Genomic DNA, 16,750 nt, shown 5'->3' on the forward strand with positions numbered 1-16,750 from the left:
ATTCAGCCATCAATTAAGTAGTTGATGCATGAAGCCTATATCCTGAAATCCAGAACCTGTTTTGCTAACATTCTACTCCTTATACTCTTTTTCTTGGCCAAATTGTTTTGCTTCTCAATGACAAAAGGCAAAAGCACAAACAGATCTGGGATCAGGCTAGAATGCCTCTGTTTGCAAAGCAGGCATCTACCAGGAATCAGGGTGTTTTCTGTTCATGTGTGCTCGCATGTTCTTCATGGTCACCGGACGCCCACATATGGTGCAGGTGGCGGTCAGTCTCCGTCTCCGCCTGGTCCCTTCAGCATGTTTCATGGTGCCGTGTTGTTGTGCCACAGACACAGGATCTGATTGTGCTCCCTCCAAATGGAGTGGCTATCTCCGGGTGTTTCCTCAGCAGGTGCTGCTTCAAGTTCTTTCTCAGGAGCACAAAGCCACAGTGATCACACATAGAGTCCTATAGGCTGGACTATGAGGCAGTTGGATATGGGTGGTGATTTTAATACGCTGGTTTACAGCAGGCGTGGGCAGTACAGCATGCGTAGAGGGCAGTGCAGCTGATGAAACAGGAGCTGAAGCCCCTTGACACAACAGCAGATGACTTGTCATGGCATCCCTCCTGATGATAGTTCTCTCACACTGGGGGCAGTGATAATGGCCATCTGTCCTACAGTCCAAATTGCATTTACAAATATTTTTATCTAGAAAAATGAGACGGAAATGAGTAAAGCACATCTTGACAAGAACGATAATACAATCTACCAGACTACATGGTTAAAACATCCGCACACCTTTGAAGGACACTGCATTTTTCAGGTGCACATCAACATGGCGCTGTAATCCTGAGCGTTTGGTTGGTTTAAAGCTGAGACAAAGTGGACAGTGGAACAATTTGCAGCAGGTTGTGCATCTTGTGAGTGATAGTAGAGCATTGACAGGAACAATCGAATGGTGCACCTGTAACAAATAACTTCAGGTCAGTAAAAATAATAACGAGATCGGCTAATTGTGGGGCTTAACAGAGTTCTATGGTGCCATATTTATTGGAGCATCAATTAAAGTGTATGCAGAAAGGATAGGATTATATTAAGGATTAGGGGTAAGGCGTATTCATATACAAAATACATATATCTGACATCACACACAAACAACCACGGACAATAACACATTACTGGCTCCAACGCAACACACTGTGGATAGCAAATATCATGGAATGTTCACATATATTCAATGTCCCAAACATATGTAAGCAACGCCACCAGCCAGCCAACTCACGTTAGCCGGCCAGCCAACTCACGTTAGCCAGCCCAGCCAACTCACGTTAGCCAGCCCAGCCAACTCACGTTAGCCAGCCCAGCCAACTCACGTTAGCCAGCCCAGCCAACTCACGTTAGCCAGCCCAGCCGACTCACGTTAGCCAGCCCAGCCGACTCACGTTAGCCAGCCCAGCCGACTCACGTTAGCCAGCCCAGCCGACTCACGTTAGCCAGCCCAGCCGACTCACGTTAGCCGGCCAGCCGACTCACGTTAGCCGGCCAGCCGACTCACGTTAGCCGGCCAGCCGACTCACGTTAGCCGGCCAGCCGACTCACGTTAGCCGGCCAGCCGACTCACGTTAGCCGGCCAGCCGACTCACGTTAGCCGGCCAGCCGACTCACGTTAGCCGGCCAGCCGACTCACGTTAGCCGGCCAGCCGACTCACGTTAGCCAGCCAGCCAACTCACGTTAGCCAGCCAGCCAACTCACGTTAGCCAGCCAGCCAACTCTTAATACATGAAACGTTAAATTATGCTTCTTATTTGTTTTAACATTAAGAAGTTGCATTGTTTACCTTGGTATTGTCCGTACATGTCGTTGAAACGTATAATTTGCTACGAAACGTGAGTCTAATTCATAGTCTCATTTATGAATTAGGCCCCCAGTATATGATCACAAGCTCCACTGACCTCATCTTCTGTAAGCTTAACCAGAGAGGATGTGGTCTTTGGTTTAACAGGCTGTGATGGTCCTTGCGATGACATCGGTAACAGTGGAGTGTAATCATCATGACCTGTGAGATCATCGTGGTCCATGGGATCATCTTCCATATCAGCACCGCTGGCCTCGTCTTCATCCTGCTGTTCATCAACAGGGGTCTTTCTCAAACCTGGTGGGGTAACATACCAGTTAAGATTTGGGTACTGTGAATCACAGTACCTTTAGTACCCTAGCTACGAAGGCCCATATTCCATAATATCTAACTTACTAGAAAAAAAAGAGTTGCCATAACATTGACTGCATAGTGTTACAGCTAATGATGATCTGTACTTAAAGGGATTTACATTGGATCCCACATTTATTGGGGACTGACTCCTTCATTCACCCCCAATGTGTAGTGTTTACCTGGGTGATCGCTTGCTCTCATTTACACAAGCCATATTGGAATCAAAAGGGCTAGGTGATAACCCTAACCCAAGATTGAGTGTGGGCCAAGCACCCACCCATACAGGCTGGTCAAAATGCCAGCCGAGCTCTTCCTCTCAGATTTAAAAAAATAAAAACAGGTTTGTGCAGTAGGCCCAATACATTACTGCATATTTATTTGACCTTTATTTAACTAGGCAAGTCAGTTAAGAACAAATTCTTATTTTCAATGACGGCCTAGGAACAGTGGGTTAACTGCCTGTTCAGGGGCAGAACGACCTTATCAGCTCGGGGATATGAACTTGCAACCTTTCAGTTACTAGGCCAACGCTCTAACCACTAGGCTACCCTGCCGCCCCATATTGTCTACGCTTGAATTGAAATTATATTTTAGTATCGCCAAGAGCAGGTTAGTTCAAATCTATGGCACCTTTTTTATGAGTTAAAATGTTCCAGATTGACTGACTTGCGTGTCTTAAAGTAAAGATGGACTATCGTTTCTCATTACTTATTTGAGCTGTTCTTACCATAATATGGGACTTCGTGTTTTATCAAATAGGGCTATCTTCTGTATACCACCCCTACCTTGTCACAACAGACCTGATTGGCTCAAACACATTTAAGAAGTTCCACAAATTAACATTTAACGAAGCACACCTGTTAAATTAAATGCATTCCAGGTGACTACTCCATGAAGCTGGTTGAGTGATCAAAGCTGTCGTCAAGGCAAAGGGTGGCTACTTTGAAGAACCTCAAAAATAAAATTAATTTTTAAATGTTTAACACTTTTTTGGTTACTACATGATTCCATTTGTGTTATTTCCTAGTTTTGATGTCTTCACTATTATTCTACAATGCAGAAAATAAAGAGATACCCTTGAATGAGTAGGTGTGTCCAAACTTGACTGGTACAGTACATATTACCAAGACTAACCTGTACCACAGCACATTGACTCGGTACCCCTGGTATATTGCCTCGTTATTGCTCCCCCCTCCTTACTTAAAAAAAACAGCATTGTTGGTCAAGGGCTTGTAATGTTAAGTAAGCATTTCGCGGTAAGGTCTACACGTTGTATTCGGCGCATGTGACAAATAATTTGATTTGTGACCTCACCTTCCATTTGTATACGATCAGGAGAACGGCAAGGGTTAAATGCTTGCACAGTCTCCTTCTCCATCGTCAGGGGCTTCTTGTTCGGTTCATGGCTACACTCCATTTCCACACGAAGGGCAGCGTAGCTTTCTTCCATTATTTGATACACTGCTCGCACGGCTGCTGCTGTTAAAGTTTCCATAACGGACACTACACGCGCACGAAAAACGATTTCGTTGAACATCTTTTTTTAAATGATTTGACTACAAGCACAAGCCAGCTAGCCTCTTCTCTGCATTGCTTCTACACCTGCATTGCTGTTTGGGGTTTTAGGCTGGGTTTCTATACAGCACTTTGAGATATCAGCTGATGTAAGAAGGGCTTTATAAATACATTTGATTTGATTCTCCTTCTTCGGGATTGGCCTATCGCATACAATTTAAATGTGCATACACCGCTGCTGTACTAAAGTGAGGCCAGTCATTTCCTACCTACATTAAATTCTCATTATTCCTGTTCCTAAAATAAATAAATCCACCAACTAACCCTACACCTATTTCATTAAAATCACCCCCCTCTCCTCTCGTACACCAAGGTATTTCTCTGCAGCTGTCACCTACACTCATTAAAAACCCACTAACGTTACCATTCCACTACATGATCCTATCGGGTAGTACAGTACACCATGCAAACGGCCTGGGGGACGGGACACCACCTCCCAATATACCCTTTAACTCTTGTCAAATACCGTACTTCTATGCAGCTGTCACCACTTTATTTTTCTGTGATTGCTATGAAGCCAACCTTACTAAGCAGGCTAGCTAGCAAACAAACTTACCCGCGCAATACCCTTTTCCGGGTTAAACCATCTACTTCCGGAGAGGGCGTAAACACTGAGATCACAGTTTACCGTCTGATGATAAAGCTTTATGCATTATTCTCAAAGACAAAATATGTTCATCTCATTTCCCATGAGTTGGTTTATTTCTCAAAACATCACAAAAAACGTTAAAGTTAACACAAGCATGTTCCTTGTGACAATCTTATTCTGGCCTGATTATTTTCAACTACACAAATACTGTAGGAAGTTGTATAATAAAAAGTTTAACTTTATAGACATGATACTTACTGTATGTTGAACCAATATAACAATCTGCAGCAAACATTGAGTCATTCTTTAAAAAAAAAAAGTTTGACAAATTGCTCCAGAATACAAAATAATAGTGAATACAGAGAACAGGTAACAACCTTTAATGCCGCGTGTAGGTGCTTGTCGGAACTGGGAAAGTTGGAAATCCTCCACTTGCTAACTGGTTGAACACGTGTATAACTATCAAGTCGAAAAATTCAGAGTTGCAGCATTTAGCCAGAGCAATCACACACCTCATTCAATTTCCAATCAATTCAGAAAACACAATCCTAAATCAACACAACGAATCAATACAACCTATCATTTCCTTGCGTGAACTGCCTGGTGTCTTATCAGATTGCTCAGAAAGGAGAAGTTTTTTCCACACTGGGTGCAGTGGAAACGTTTTTCCCCTGTATGGACGCTCTGATGCACTTTCAGGTTGCTGGAATGAGAGAACTGTTTCCCGCATTGAGCGCATCTGAAAGGTTTCTCCCCTGTGTGTACTCTCTGGTGCCGCTTCAGGCCGCACAGCTGGCTGAACTGCTTCCCACACAGGGCGCACTCGTACGGTTTCTCCCCCGTGTGAACCCTCTGGTGCATCTTGAGCTGGCACAGGTGAGGGTACTCCCTCCCACAGAAGGTGCACCTGTAGGACTTCTCCCTCTCCGCTCTGTCCTGATGAGTCCCAGTCACGTCGCCCAGGTGGGTGTCGGGGGCGCTCCCAGGAAAATCCACCCAGGTGGGGTACTGCAGCTCCCCGGTTCCCTCGTCCAATGGAGCAGAGGCGGTGGTTGCGGGGTCCTGAAAGGTGCCGAGGCGGTTGTTGAATGCGCCGTCCAAGCCGATGGTGTAGAAGTGATTGTCAGATGAGTTCTGTCTCGCTGCTGGCTGGACACCTGGGTGAGGATGATGATGATGATGATAAGCGTTACTCGAATGTCCTCCGAGAAGCATGGCATCTGCTTCACTATGTCCTCCTTGATGACGCCTGGGTTCCATGATGTCACCTTGTCTCCACGACGAGGGCGTGCCATCCCCATCTTCCCCCTCGTCAACATGGAGGGGGTCAATAACTATGACCTCAGACTTGACCTCTGAACTGCCCGGGGAATTCTCGTGTTCACCCCTCACCATCTGAGGAAGTGGGGGAATGGGGTTCACCTTTTTGAGAGGCGAGGGGCTTCCTGAGACTGTCTCGGCAGCATAACTAGAACAAGACGGCCGATCATTCGCTATATCACTGCCTCTTCGCTTACGGGAGTTTACAGGCAGATCGGTTGGTCTCTCGCGGTTTAGGCTGCGCTGCTGTTTAGCAACAGGTCCTGGACCTGTGAGTTGGAGCACCTGGCTCAGGCTCTCAGGCTCTGGGTCTGACTTGAAAACAGTGTCTGATCTGTTGACAGTCACTATGCTGTGTTTGGTTCTGAGCTGCTCAGTGAGCTCTGTTTGGTCCGTGTCTAGAGAGGTCGGTGTGTTTGGGTCTGTCATTCTGTGGCCACTATCAGTGCCTGAAGAGACAACAAAAGCATGATGGTCATATGCAGTCAAATAAAACAATGAGGTTGTCAATCAGTATGTCATTTTTCATTACAGCAATCCATAAATCATTACCTGGCATCTCCCTCAGACCCTCTTCTTTCTTCCATGGCTGGAGGTCTCTCTCCCCTTCCACAGTAGATTTGTCCTGAAAAGAGGAGGGAGGAATTAAGTAGACAGACATGAGCTCTACAAAGCTCTCAAACAAATGCAGGTTTATTATAACTCAGATATTACTAGGCTATAATATTGATCTGAAGGCTTGAATTAAGATGTTAATTTACTGATTCAACTCATGGACACAGAAAATCTGAAGCTTCTCTGTCCTCAAAACATTTGAAACTAAAATTGGGACTGCAATAATTTCCTGTACTTTTGAAAGGAAAACATAATTTGCTGCCAACTGACTGATTTTCATTCGTAAGCAATGTGAGAATACACTATGTAGGGTCAATGTGAGAATACATACAGTGCCTTGTGAAAGTATTCGGCCCCCTTGAACTTTGCGACCTTTTGCCACATTTCAGGCTTCAAACATAAAGATATAAAACTGTATTTTTTTGTGAAGAATCAACAACAAGTGGGACACAATCATGAAGTGGAACGACATTTATTGGATATTTCAAACTTTTTTAACAAATCAAAAACTAAAACATTGGGCGTGCAAAATTATTCAGCCCCCTTAAGTTAATATATTTAGGGTCAATGTGAGAATATATATTTAGGGTCAATGTGAGAATATATATTTAGGGTCAACGTGAGAATATATATTTAGGGTCAATGTGAGTTTAATAGGTACACCACCCCCTTCACAAAAATGGTTCGCTCCTACAAACAGTGAGTCTGGTGGCCCTGGCATGCTATATAAAGCAGGCAAACAGGCATCAAAGCATTCAGTTACTGTTTGATTGAACGCTAGAATGGGTAAAACAAGCGACCTAAGAAACTTTGAGCATGGTCTGATTGTCATTGCCGGGTGCGCGGTTCCAGTATCTCAGAAACGTCTGGCCTCCAGGGACTTTCACGCACAACCGTGTCTCTAGGATTTACCGTGAATGGTGCGACAAACAAAACATCCGCTCAGCGGCAGTCCAGTGGACGAAAACAACTTGTTGATGAGAGAGGTCGAAGGAGAATGGCTAGAATAATCCAAGCTAACAGGCGGGACACAGACAGACAAATAACGGCGAGGAACAACAGTGGGGCGCAGAACGGCATCTCGGGAACGCACAACTCGTCGGTCCTTGTCACGGATGGGCTATTGAAGCCCTAATCACCTAATAACAAGCAGAAGCGGCTCCAGTGGGCATGCAATCACCAACACTGGACAATTGAGGAGTGGTACAACAGCATAGCCATCGTGAACATCTTTGCAGATTTCGGCTACAGCCACGTTGGCTAGCACTGGCCCGACAAATCCTGGTTCCTGTTGCGTCATGCTGATGGCAGTCAGGATTTTGCACAAGGAGCATGAGTCAATGGCCCCATCTTGCCTGGTGTCAACGGTACAGGCTGGTGGAGGTGGTGTAATGTTTTCCTGGCACAGGAAAATACCAATTGAGCAACGTTTGAACACCACAGCGTATCTGAACATTTTTGCTGACCAGGTGCATCCCTTCGTGGCTACAGGGGGGTCCGACCTAGTACTAGATGGGTGTACCTAATAAACTGTATTTACGGTCAAGAAGCACCATGAGGGGCCTCCTGAGTGACACAGCGGTCTAAGGCACTGCTTCACAGTGCTTGAGGCATCACTAAAGACCCGGGTTCGATCCCAGGCTGTGTCATAACCGTCCGTGTCCGGGAGTCACAGGGCGGCGCACAATTGGCCTAGCGTCGCCCGAGTTAGAGGAGGGTCTGGCTGGGGGGCTTTACTTGGCTCATTGCGCTCTAGCGACTCCTTGTGGCGGGCCCGGCGCCTGCAAGCTGACTTCGGTGTTTCCTCAGACACATTGGTTTGGGAGGACGCATGACTCAACTTTCGTCTCTCCCGAGCCCTTTAGGGAGTTGCAGCGATGAGACAAGATCGCAATTGGATCGCAATTGGATATCACAAAATTGGGTAGAAAAAGTGGGTAAAAAAATAAAATAAATAAGAAGCACCATAATTCTTTGAAAAAATATTATTTATTGAGGGAATTATAGGATTTAATGAACAAATTGGTACAAAAGGACAGTTTTTCACTCTCACGGTACAATTGCAGGATCTGCTATAACGTTGTGAGGCACGCAGTATTCTTATGAGAAAACAACCACTATCAACCTTAAAAGTGAATGTGAGTGATGCTGTTGGCCTTGAAGGAGCCAAGGAATTAAGAAAACTTAACAGTTTATGCCGATAATGTAAACATGAACCACATTGTATTGTAAACCAGCCTTGTCTCATAGACTAGATGTAACATAGTACATCTAAATCTGTGACCCTCAAATGAATATATGTTACGTTTAGTATAGTTACATAAGAAAGAAGGTTACTTAAGGCAAAAATGAAAGGAGTGTGGTTGGTCGGCGCGGATGGGTGGGTGAACAACGCAAAAGTCTAGCAACCGAAAGGTTGAGTGTTCAAAACTCATTATGGACAACTTTAGCTACTTTGCATTTTAGCTAACCCTTCCCCTAACCATAACCCTTTAAACTAACTCATAACCTTAACCCAGCTATCACCTCTCTAACGTTAGCCAACACAAATCGTAATTCGTAACATGTCATAAGTTTTGCAAATTTGTAGCGCTCTGTAAGAGCCGACTAGGTGAAAAATCTGCCGACGTGCCCTTGAACAAGGCACTTAAGCCTAATTGCTCCTGTAAGTCGCTCTGGATAAGACCGTCTGCTAAATTACTAAAATGTAACAAATGATAAAACATTTTTTTAACATGCAATAGATAGACTAAGGCAAACATATGACTCATGATATTGCTATAACAGCTTTTTTCAATAGGAATCTCTTGCTTCTGTGTCAGTTCTCAATGATGAAGCTTCTGATGTCTTTTCAGATTGCTGGAGTGGGAGAACCTGCGTCCGCAATGTGCACAACTGAAGGGCTTCTCCCCAGTGTGGACGTTCAGCTGCATTTGTAGCTGCCTGGCGCACACAAAGCTCTTCTCACACAAGATGCAGGCGAACCCCCGCTTCCTGGTGTGGTCCTGGTGTGGACAACAGCGTGCTGCCGCAAGCCGCTCTCATGGCAGTTCGGGAAACTGTACGGTTGTTCTACGGTGCATAGTCTACTGTGTGTGGTGAGATTAATCAAGTGAGATGAAATTGTCGTGCTTGGTCTAAAATACCAACAGGAAGTGAGGTATGAACTGGTTGTTGAGCTCCTCATCCTGGTATTTCAGAGTGTCTATGGAGGCTTGTCAACAAACACCAACTAGCTTTGTTGGCCTCACCTACATTTCCTGTGTCAAGATGCATGCCTGTATTTATCTCTGAGGACCGAATTGCGTCATGTTGTCTCTCATTGATTCGGTGTGAATCATTGGTGCGTTTCTGTTAAACACTCCCACTCCCTGCTTATTTCCAGTCCCATTAACCTGTGGTGCAGTAGCTGTACCCACCTGACCCCACTCAAAATCTATATTTACCTGCTGGCCACTGGATACAGAGTCAATCACTATCACATGTTCTGATGAGGAATGGAATGACTTGGGGGAAAACCTGTGGTTTTCTAACCCTACACTTCTCATTTCTATGTCTGAGCTAGTCTGTGTTTCTAGGCCCACTTGAGCCACTCCCTAGGTCCATTACTTTAGTGTGAGCAGCAGAGGCGCCACCATCAGTCGCTACTACCTCTCTCCACACCTGGTTTAAAGAATCTCTTAGGAGATTGAGGTCCCTGTTCATGTCACACTTAGTGTCCAGACTCTGCCCCTCTGCTCTGGGTTCAAGTCCTGTAAACTGTTGTGGTCCCTGGTTCACATTCCCTGTTTCTGATTGGAGGAAGATGAGGTCAGATCCACTGACCTCCAAAGCGGTGTTGTTGAAGTTGTTGTTGCCTCTGGGGCCACTGGACTGGAAGGCGGGGTCTTCTGTGGTGGCTGCAGCCGGTTGGGTGGTTAGTTCTCTGCTGCCCTCCACTGTTCTAGCTGGGTGGCTGAATCTAGAGTCCTGGTCATCTGCTTCTCCCTCCACCTTGATGATCAGCAGGTCTGGTTCCCCTTCCTCTGTCTCTGCTGACTGCTGATGGGGTTAAGTGGGAGAGATGAGTGAGTGAGACAGAGCATACACTATCTACTGAATGGAGATATGGGCATGACATGGGATTTAGTGAAATTCATAGTAGTTGTCTTGTTGTTATTGTGTTCTAATCAGTGGTGTAGTGGAGGGTAAACTCCACCGTCTGTATTCTGGGTGAGCGTTTACAAACCGTTTGTGCAAAAATGCATTGAAAGTATAGAGAGTATTACTTTACTAACTGCAAACATCTCTGGTTATAATGTGCTGACATACACGTCTATACAGACATAACCTCATCCCCAGGCGGAAGGAAGTGTCTGGTGTCCGAGACTAAAACAGACATAAGTCTGTGACAGTCTAAAATCGTCTGTTAAAATTGGAACTTACCTCATCACTTGTGGCATCCATATGCTTTGATGGAGAGACATCCTCTTGGTCCACGTCTATGGGCTGTCTGTCTCTTGGTATACTGCTGTTCCCAAAACTCTTGTTGGAAAGTCTGTTTCTGCTTTGCCAAGTAGGTCCTGGAAATAATAAGGGAGGTTAAAAAATACTAATAATTAGAACTACACTACATGGCCAAAAGAATGTGGACACCTGCTCGTCAAAACTCTCATTCAAAAATCATGTGCATTAATATGGAGTTGATACCCCCTTTGCTGCTATAACATTCTCCACTCTTCTGGGGAAGCTTTCCACTGGATGTTGGAACATTGCTGCGGGGACTTGCTTTAAGTCGGGAACTGAAGTTGGGCGATTAGGACTGGCTCGCAGTCGGCGTTCCAATTCATCCCAAAGGTGTTCGATGGGGTTGAGGTCAGGGCTCTGTGCAGGCCAGTCAAGTTCTTCCACACAGATCTCAACAAACCATTTCTGTATGGACTTCGCTTTGTGCATGGGGGAATTGTCATGCTGATACAGGAAAGGGCCTTCCCCAAACTTTTGCCAGAAAATTGGAAGCACAGAATTGTCTAGAACATAATTGTATGGTGTAGTGTTAAGATTTCCCTTCACTGTGACTAAGGGGCCTCGCCAAAACCAGTCCCAGACAATTAATCCTCCTCCACCAAACTTTACAGTTGGCCCTATGCATTGGGGCAGGTAGCGTTCTCCTGGCATCCGCCAAACCCAGATTCGCCCGTGGGACTGCTAGAGGGTGAAGAGTGTTTCATCACTCCAGAGAATGCGTTTCCTCTGCTTCAGAGTCTAATGGCAACGAGCTTAACACCACTCCAGCCGATGCTTGGTATTGCACATGGTGATCTTAGGCTTGTGTGCAGCTGCTCGGGCCATGTAAACCCATTTCATGAAGCTCCCGACGAACAGTTTCGTGCTGATGTATTGTCCAGAGGCAGTTTGGAACTCAGCAGTGAGTGTTGCAACCGAGAACAGACCATTTTTTATGCGCTTCAGCACTAGGTGTTCCCGTTCTTTGACCCGTTCTTGTGTGGCCTACCACTTCACGGCTGAGCCGTTGTTACTCCTACACGTTTCCACTTCACAATAACAGCACCTACAGTTGACCGGTGCAGCTCTAGCAGTGCAGAAATTTGACAAATTGACTTGTTGCCAAGGTGGTATCCTATGGAGGTGCCACATTGAAAGTCACCAAACTCTTCAGTACCACCATTCTACTACCAATGTTTGTCTATGGAGATTGCATGGCTGTGTGCTCGATTTTATACACCTGTCAGCAACGGTGTGGCTGAAATTGCCGAATCCAATAATTTGAAGAAGTGTCCACATACCTTTATATATATATATAGTATATGACAGTTTAATAAATTATGATCACTTTCTATATGCCCCCATCCATCAATTATCTTTTTACAAAGAACATGGCAAGCATAATACGTTCATGACGTGTGTAATGTGTATATAGAGCTAGAGGGATCCTAGCTGTGTTGACAGCACAAAGTAAGCATGCTGGGCCCTAAATGTTTTGACATAACATAAATCATGGATGTATTATGTTTGCTTTAAACTTTGTAAAACACAATTGATGGATGGGATCAATTGAAGATTCATGTAATTTAGTCTATGTGCACACTGTCAAATTCATCATCATCACCAACCTGTCGTTGCAGTCTCTCGATGGTTGTGTCTGTTTATGAGGCGTATTCCATGGAAGCGATTGTGGACGGACCCCTCTGAAAACTTTCTCTCAGCCCGAAACCTAGCGATCTGAAGTTCCATCAATTTCATATTCCTCCGGAGAAATTCGTTCTCCTTGTGGCTTTGGGACATCTCCAGGTGCACAACAGCATAGCCATCGTCAACAACTTTGCAGATTTCGGCTACAGCCGCGTTGGCTAGCACCTCCATGATTGAGGCTATCTGCGCCTGGAACTCGACCACGGAACCCGACATTGTCCCCCGACGCTTTTGGCCCCTTTTCAATATGAAAACAGTCTTTGTGTTTGCTATATTATGACGATATATAGGTATCTAGCAATCTAGTAAAACAAATACAATCATACCAGAAGCTAAACATCGACAGATAGCTTTTGATTGTAGCTAGCTTTATTTTCCTCGTCACAGTAATGTAATCATATGCTGGGCTGTATAATTTAAAGTTTAACACCGCCACCTACCGTACAGGAGTGCTACAACAATGTTGTACCTACGAAAGAAACATGCTATTTCGTGTAAACATTTCATGAATTTTCATGATTTTTTAAATGTATTACTGTACTTTGGATCATCACTGCACCAATACAAATTCATGAGGATGTTTAAAATCTTCACCTTTAATAATATACATTAACAGTCCACTCTGGACCAAGTATCAAGCCAGTTGAACTGAAAACTCAACCACTACACACAGAGGGTAGTGTTCAATGTGGAAAACTTCCACACTGTTAACACATGGACCAAGTTTTTATTTCAAAACCCCAGAAGTGTGGAGCTTTTTTCCTTACGACCAGGGCCAGGAGTTTTTTCACACCACGTGCCTATCATTACACCAAGTGGAGATGTGTGAATTTGCCCCTAGATGCTGATCTTAGGTCAGTTATTATTTTATTTTCCACAACCTGAAGGTTAGGATTGGGAGAGAGGAAGAATATCCTAGATTCGTGCCTTGGGGAAACTTCACCCTGGAACACTCAAGGCAGCCCAACGTCATGTGGCCTTCCGCCAGTGTGGACGAGGTGGTGCTTCTTCATGTTGCCGGACTGGGTGAAGGACTTCCCACAGTAGACACAGTGAAATGGTTTCTCTCCGGTGTGCACCCTCTCATGCATCTTCAGCTGGCGGCTGTGGGAGGAGCCCTTGAAGCAGTGGCTGCACCGGAGCTGCCTCTTGGCTGATGTCAGCTGTTGCAGCTGCTTTTCTATACATTTCGATGAAGAAGTGGAGCCTGTTGAAATTCAGGAAGGGGGCTTGCTTCCCTCTTTAGGGAACCTGGTAGAGAGTAACCCTTGGGGATGAAAAAGCGGTTTCGGTTGGACATTGAAATATAGCAATTTGGACCTGGATCCTACAGTTCTCCCTCACTCTGTGTTTTGAGCGTCAGGGGGACACTTGGCCTGAAAAGAGGAGGGAGGAATTAAGTCGACGGGCATGAGGTCTACAAAACTCTCCAAACAAATACAGGTGTATTATAACTCAGCTATTACTAAATCAAATCAAATTGTATTGGTTACATGTTCCAAATATACAACAGGTATAGATAGACCTTACGGTGAAATGCTTACTCAAGAGCCCATTCCCAACAGTACAGTTAAAAATATAAATATTTACAAAATATAAAAGTAAATAGTAACACAATTAAAACAATAACGAGGCTATATACAAGGAGTACCAGTACCGATTCAATGTTCCTGGGTTCGAGGTTGTTGAGGTAATACTTTATAGTATCTACTTGTGGGTAGGGATAAAAGTGACAAGGCTACATTATTGATCAAATGGATTGAAGGAAGTTGCTCCTTTACTGACTCAACTCATGGACAAAGAAAATCTGAAGCTTCTCTGTCCTCAAAACATGTAAAACTAATATTGGTCTGCGGTAATTCCCTGTACTTTTAATAGGAAAATGTCCTTTCCTTCCAACTCCCTGATTTAATTTGGACGCAATGTGAGAATATATAGGTAACTGTCAAAATAAAGGAAACACCAATAAAGTGTCTTAATAGGGTGTTGGCCACCACAAGCTGCCAGAACAGCTTCAAAGCACCTCGACATAGATTCTACAAGTGTCTGGAACTCTATTGGAGGGATGCGACATTTCTTCCTCGAGAAATTCCATCATTTGGTGCTGTTGATGGTGGTGGAAAAAGCTCCAGAATCTCCCATAATTGTCTTTCGTGAACTAACACTCGCTCTTCACTTTTTCCCCTCCTACTAGCTCTGACTTTGCTGATCGCTAAAACATTTTACTTGTCTGTGATATGTGGTTGTCCGACCTAGCTATCTTAAGATGAATGCACTAACTGTAAATAAAATCTAATTTTATTGGTCACACACATATTTAGCAGATGTTATTGTGGGTGTAGTGAAATGCTTGTGTTCCTAGCTCCAACAGTGCAGTAGTATCTAACAATTCACAACAATACACACAAATCTAAAAGTAAAATAATGGAATTAAGGAATATTAGGACGAGCTATGTTGGAGTGGCATTGACTAAAATACAGTAGAATACAGTATATACATATGCAGTATGTAAACATTAATAATGGAACACTAGTCACTTTAATAAAGTGACCAGTGATTCCATATCTATGTACATGTAGCCTCTAAGGTGCAGGGTTGAGTAACCGGGTGGTAGTCGGCTAGTGATGACTATTTAACAATCTGATGGACTTGAGATAGAAGCTGTTTTTCGGTCTCTCGTTCCCAGCTTTGATGCACCTGTACTGACTTCTCCTTCTGGATGATAGCGGGGTGAACAGGCTATGCCTCGGGTGATTGATATTGATGATATTTTTGGCCTTTCTGTGACATCAGGTGCTGTAGGTGTCCTGGAGGGCAGGCTGTGTGCCCCTAGTGATGCATTGGGCAGACCGCACCACCCTCTGGAAAGCCCTGCGGTTGCGGGCGATGCAGTACCAGGCGGTGATACAGCCCGACAGGATGCTTTCTATTGTGCATCTGTCAAAGTTTGAGGGTTCCAGGTGCCAAGCCAAATTTCTTCAGCCTCCTGAGGTTTAAGAGGCGCTGTTGTGTCTTCTTCACTACACTGTCTGTGTAAGTGGACTATTTCAGATGTCAGTGACGTGTACTCCGAGGAACTTTTCACCTCCTCCACTACGGTCCCGTCGATGTGGATAGGGGCGTGCTCCCTCTGCTGTCTCCTGAAGTCCATGTTTTGTTGACGTTGAGTAGGAGGTTATTTTCCTGGCACCACTCCACCTGGGCCCTCACCTCCTTCCTGTAGGGTGTCTCGTCATTGTTGGTAATCAGGCCTACTACTGTTGTGTCGTCTGCAAATTTGAAGATTGACTTTCGATGTGTGCGTGGCCACGCAGTCATGGGTGAACAGGGAGTACAGGAGGGGGCTGTGCACACACCCTTGTGGGGCCTCTGTGTTGAGGATCAGCGTAGTGGAGGTGTTGTTTCCTACCTTAGGAAGTCCAGGTCCCAGTTGCACAGGGAAGGGTGTTCAGGCCCAGGGCCTCGCACTTAATGATGAGCTTGGAGGGTACTATGGTGTTGAAGGCTGAACTAGTCAATGAAGAACATTCTTACATAGGTATTCCTCTTGTCCGGATAGGGTAGTGTGCAGTGCGATGACTTTGGCGATTGCATTGTCTGTGGATCTATTGGGGCGGTATGCAAATTGAGGTGGGTCTAGGGTGTCAGGTAAGGTGGAGGTGATATGATCCTTAACTAGCCTCTCAAAGCACGTCATGATGACAAAATTAGTACTATGGGGCACTAGTCTTTTAGTTCAGATAGTCATTTATTAAGTCACTCTGGATAAGAGCATCTGCTAAGAGTAAAAAGTAAATGTTCAATTGGGTTGAGATCTGGTAACTGAGAGGGCCATAGCATATGGGTTACATCGTTTTCATGCTCATCAAACCATTCGCTGACCAATGGTAGCCAAAATAATGGCATTCCCAGCATTTTTATGCATGACCCCTAAGCATGATGGGATTTTAATTGCTTCAATGACTTAGGAATCACACCTGTGTGGAAGCACCTGCTTTCAATACACTTTGTATCCCTCACTCCCTAATGTATCCCTCAGAGTTTCTATTATTTTGGCAGTAACATATATAGTGTCAATATACACTCAGTGGCCAACTAGTACCAGGTCGGACCCCCTTTGCCACCAGAACATCCTAAATTCTTTGGGACAAGAAAACGTTGCTCAATTGCTATTAAGGGACCTAACATGTGCCTGGAAAATATTCCCCACACCCTTACACGACCAGCCTGTGCCGTTGACACCAGGCATGATGGGGCC

The 16,750-nt window shown here is 44.9% G+C and overlaps 2 protein-coding genes across 9 annotated transcripts in view; both read right to left on the reverse strand.

Moving 5' to 3' along the window:
- Nucleotides 1–706: 706 nt before the first annotated feature.
- Nucleotides 707–4,325, reverse strand: LOC110534782. The gene is made up of 3 exons (XM_021619729.2): nucleotides 3,515–4,325; nucleotides 1,944–2,143; nucleotides 707–954 (listed from the first exon to the last, which is right to left on the reverse strand). Exons 1-3 carry the CDS (start codon nucleotides 3,735–3,737, stop codon nucleotides 772–774), a joined length of 606 nt encoding a protein of 201 aa, XP_021475404.2. The 5' UTR covers nucleotides 3,738–4,325; the 3' UTR covers nucleotides 707–771.
- A 264-nt stretch (nucleotides 4,326–4,589) lies between these two features.
- Nucleotides 4,590–16,750, reverse strand: part of LOC110534748 (zinc finger protein 829) — a 44,149-nt gene continuing 31,988 nt past the window's right edge. For 5 of the 8 annotated variants that reach the window (XM_036933900.1, XM_036933907.1, XM_036933899.1 and 2 more), the window contains 2 exons: nucleotides 6,237–6,309; nucleotides 4,590–6,133 (listed from right to left, as the gene is read on the reverse strand). In XM_036933900.1, the coding sequence (XP_036789795.1) occupies nucleotides 4,944–6,133; nucleotides 6,237–6,309 (1,263 nt within the window). In that variant the 3' untranslated portion in view covers nucleotides 4,590–4,943. Of the gene's footprint in view, nucleotides 6,134–6,236; nucleotides 6,310–10,124; nucleotides 10,341–10,724; nucleotides 10,862–12,412; nucleotides 13,162–16,750 lie in introns of those variants that run through there. The other 3 variants (XM_036933903.1, XM_036933904.1, XM_036933902.1) reach the window with 3 other exon arrangements.

This window comes from Oncorhynchus mykiss, chromosome 10, assembly GCF_013265735.2.
Source record: "Oncorhynchus mykiss isolate Arlee chromosome 10, USDA_OmykA_1.1, whole genome shotgun sequence".
Lineage (NCBI taxonomy): Eukaryota > Metazoa > Chordata > Actinopteri > Salmoniformes > Salmonidae > Oncorhynchus > Oncorhynchus mykiss.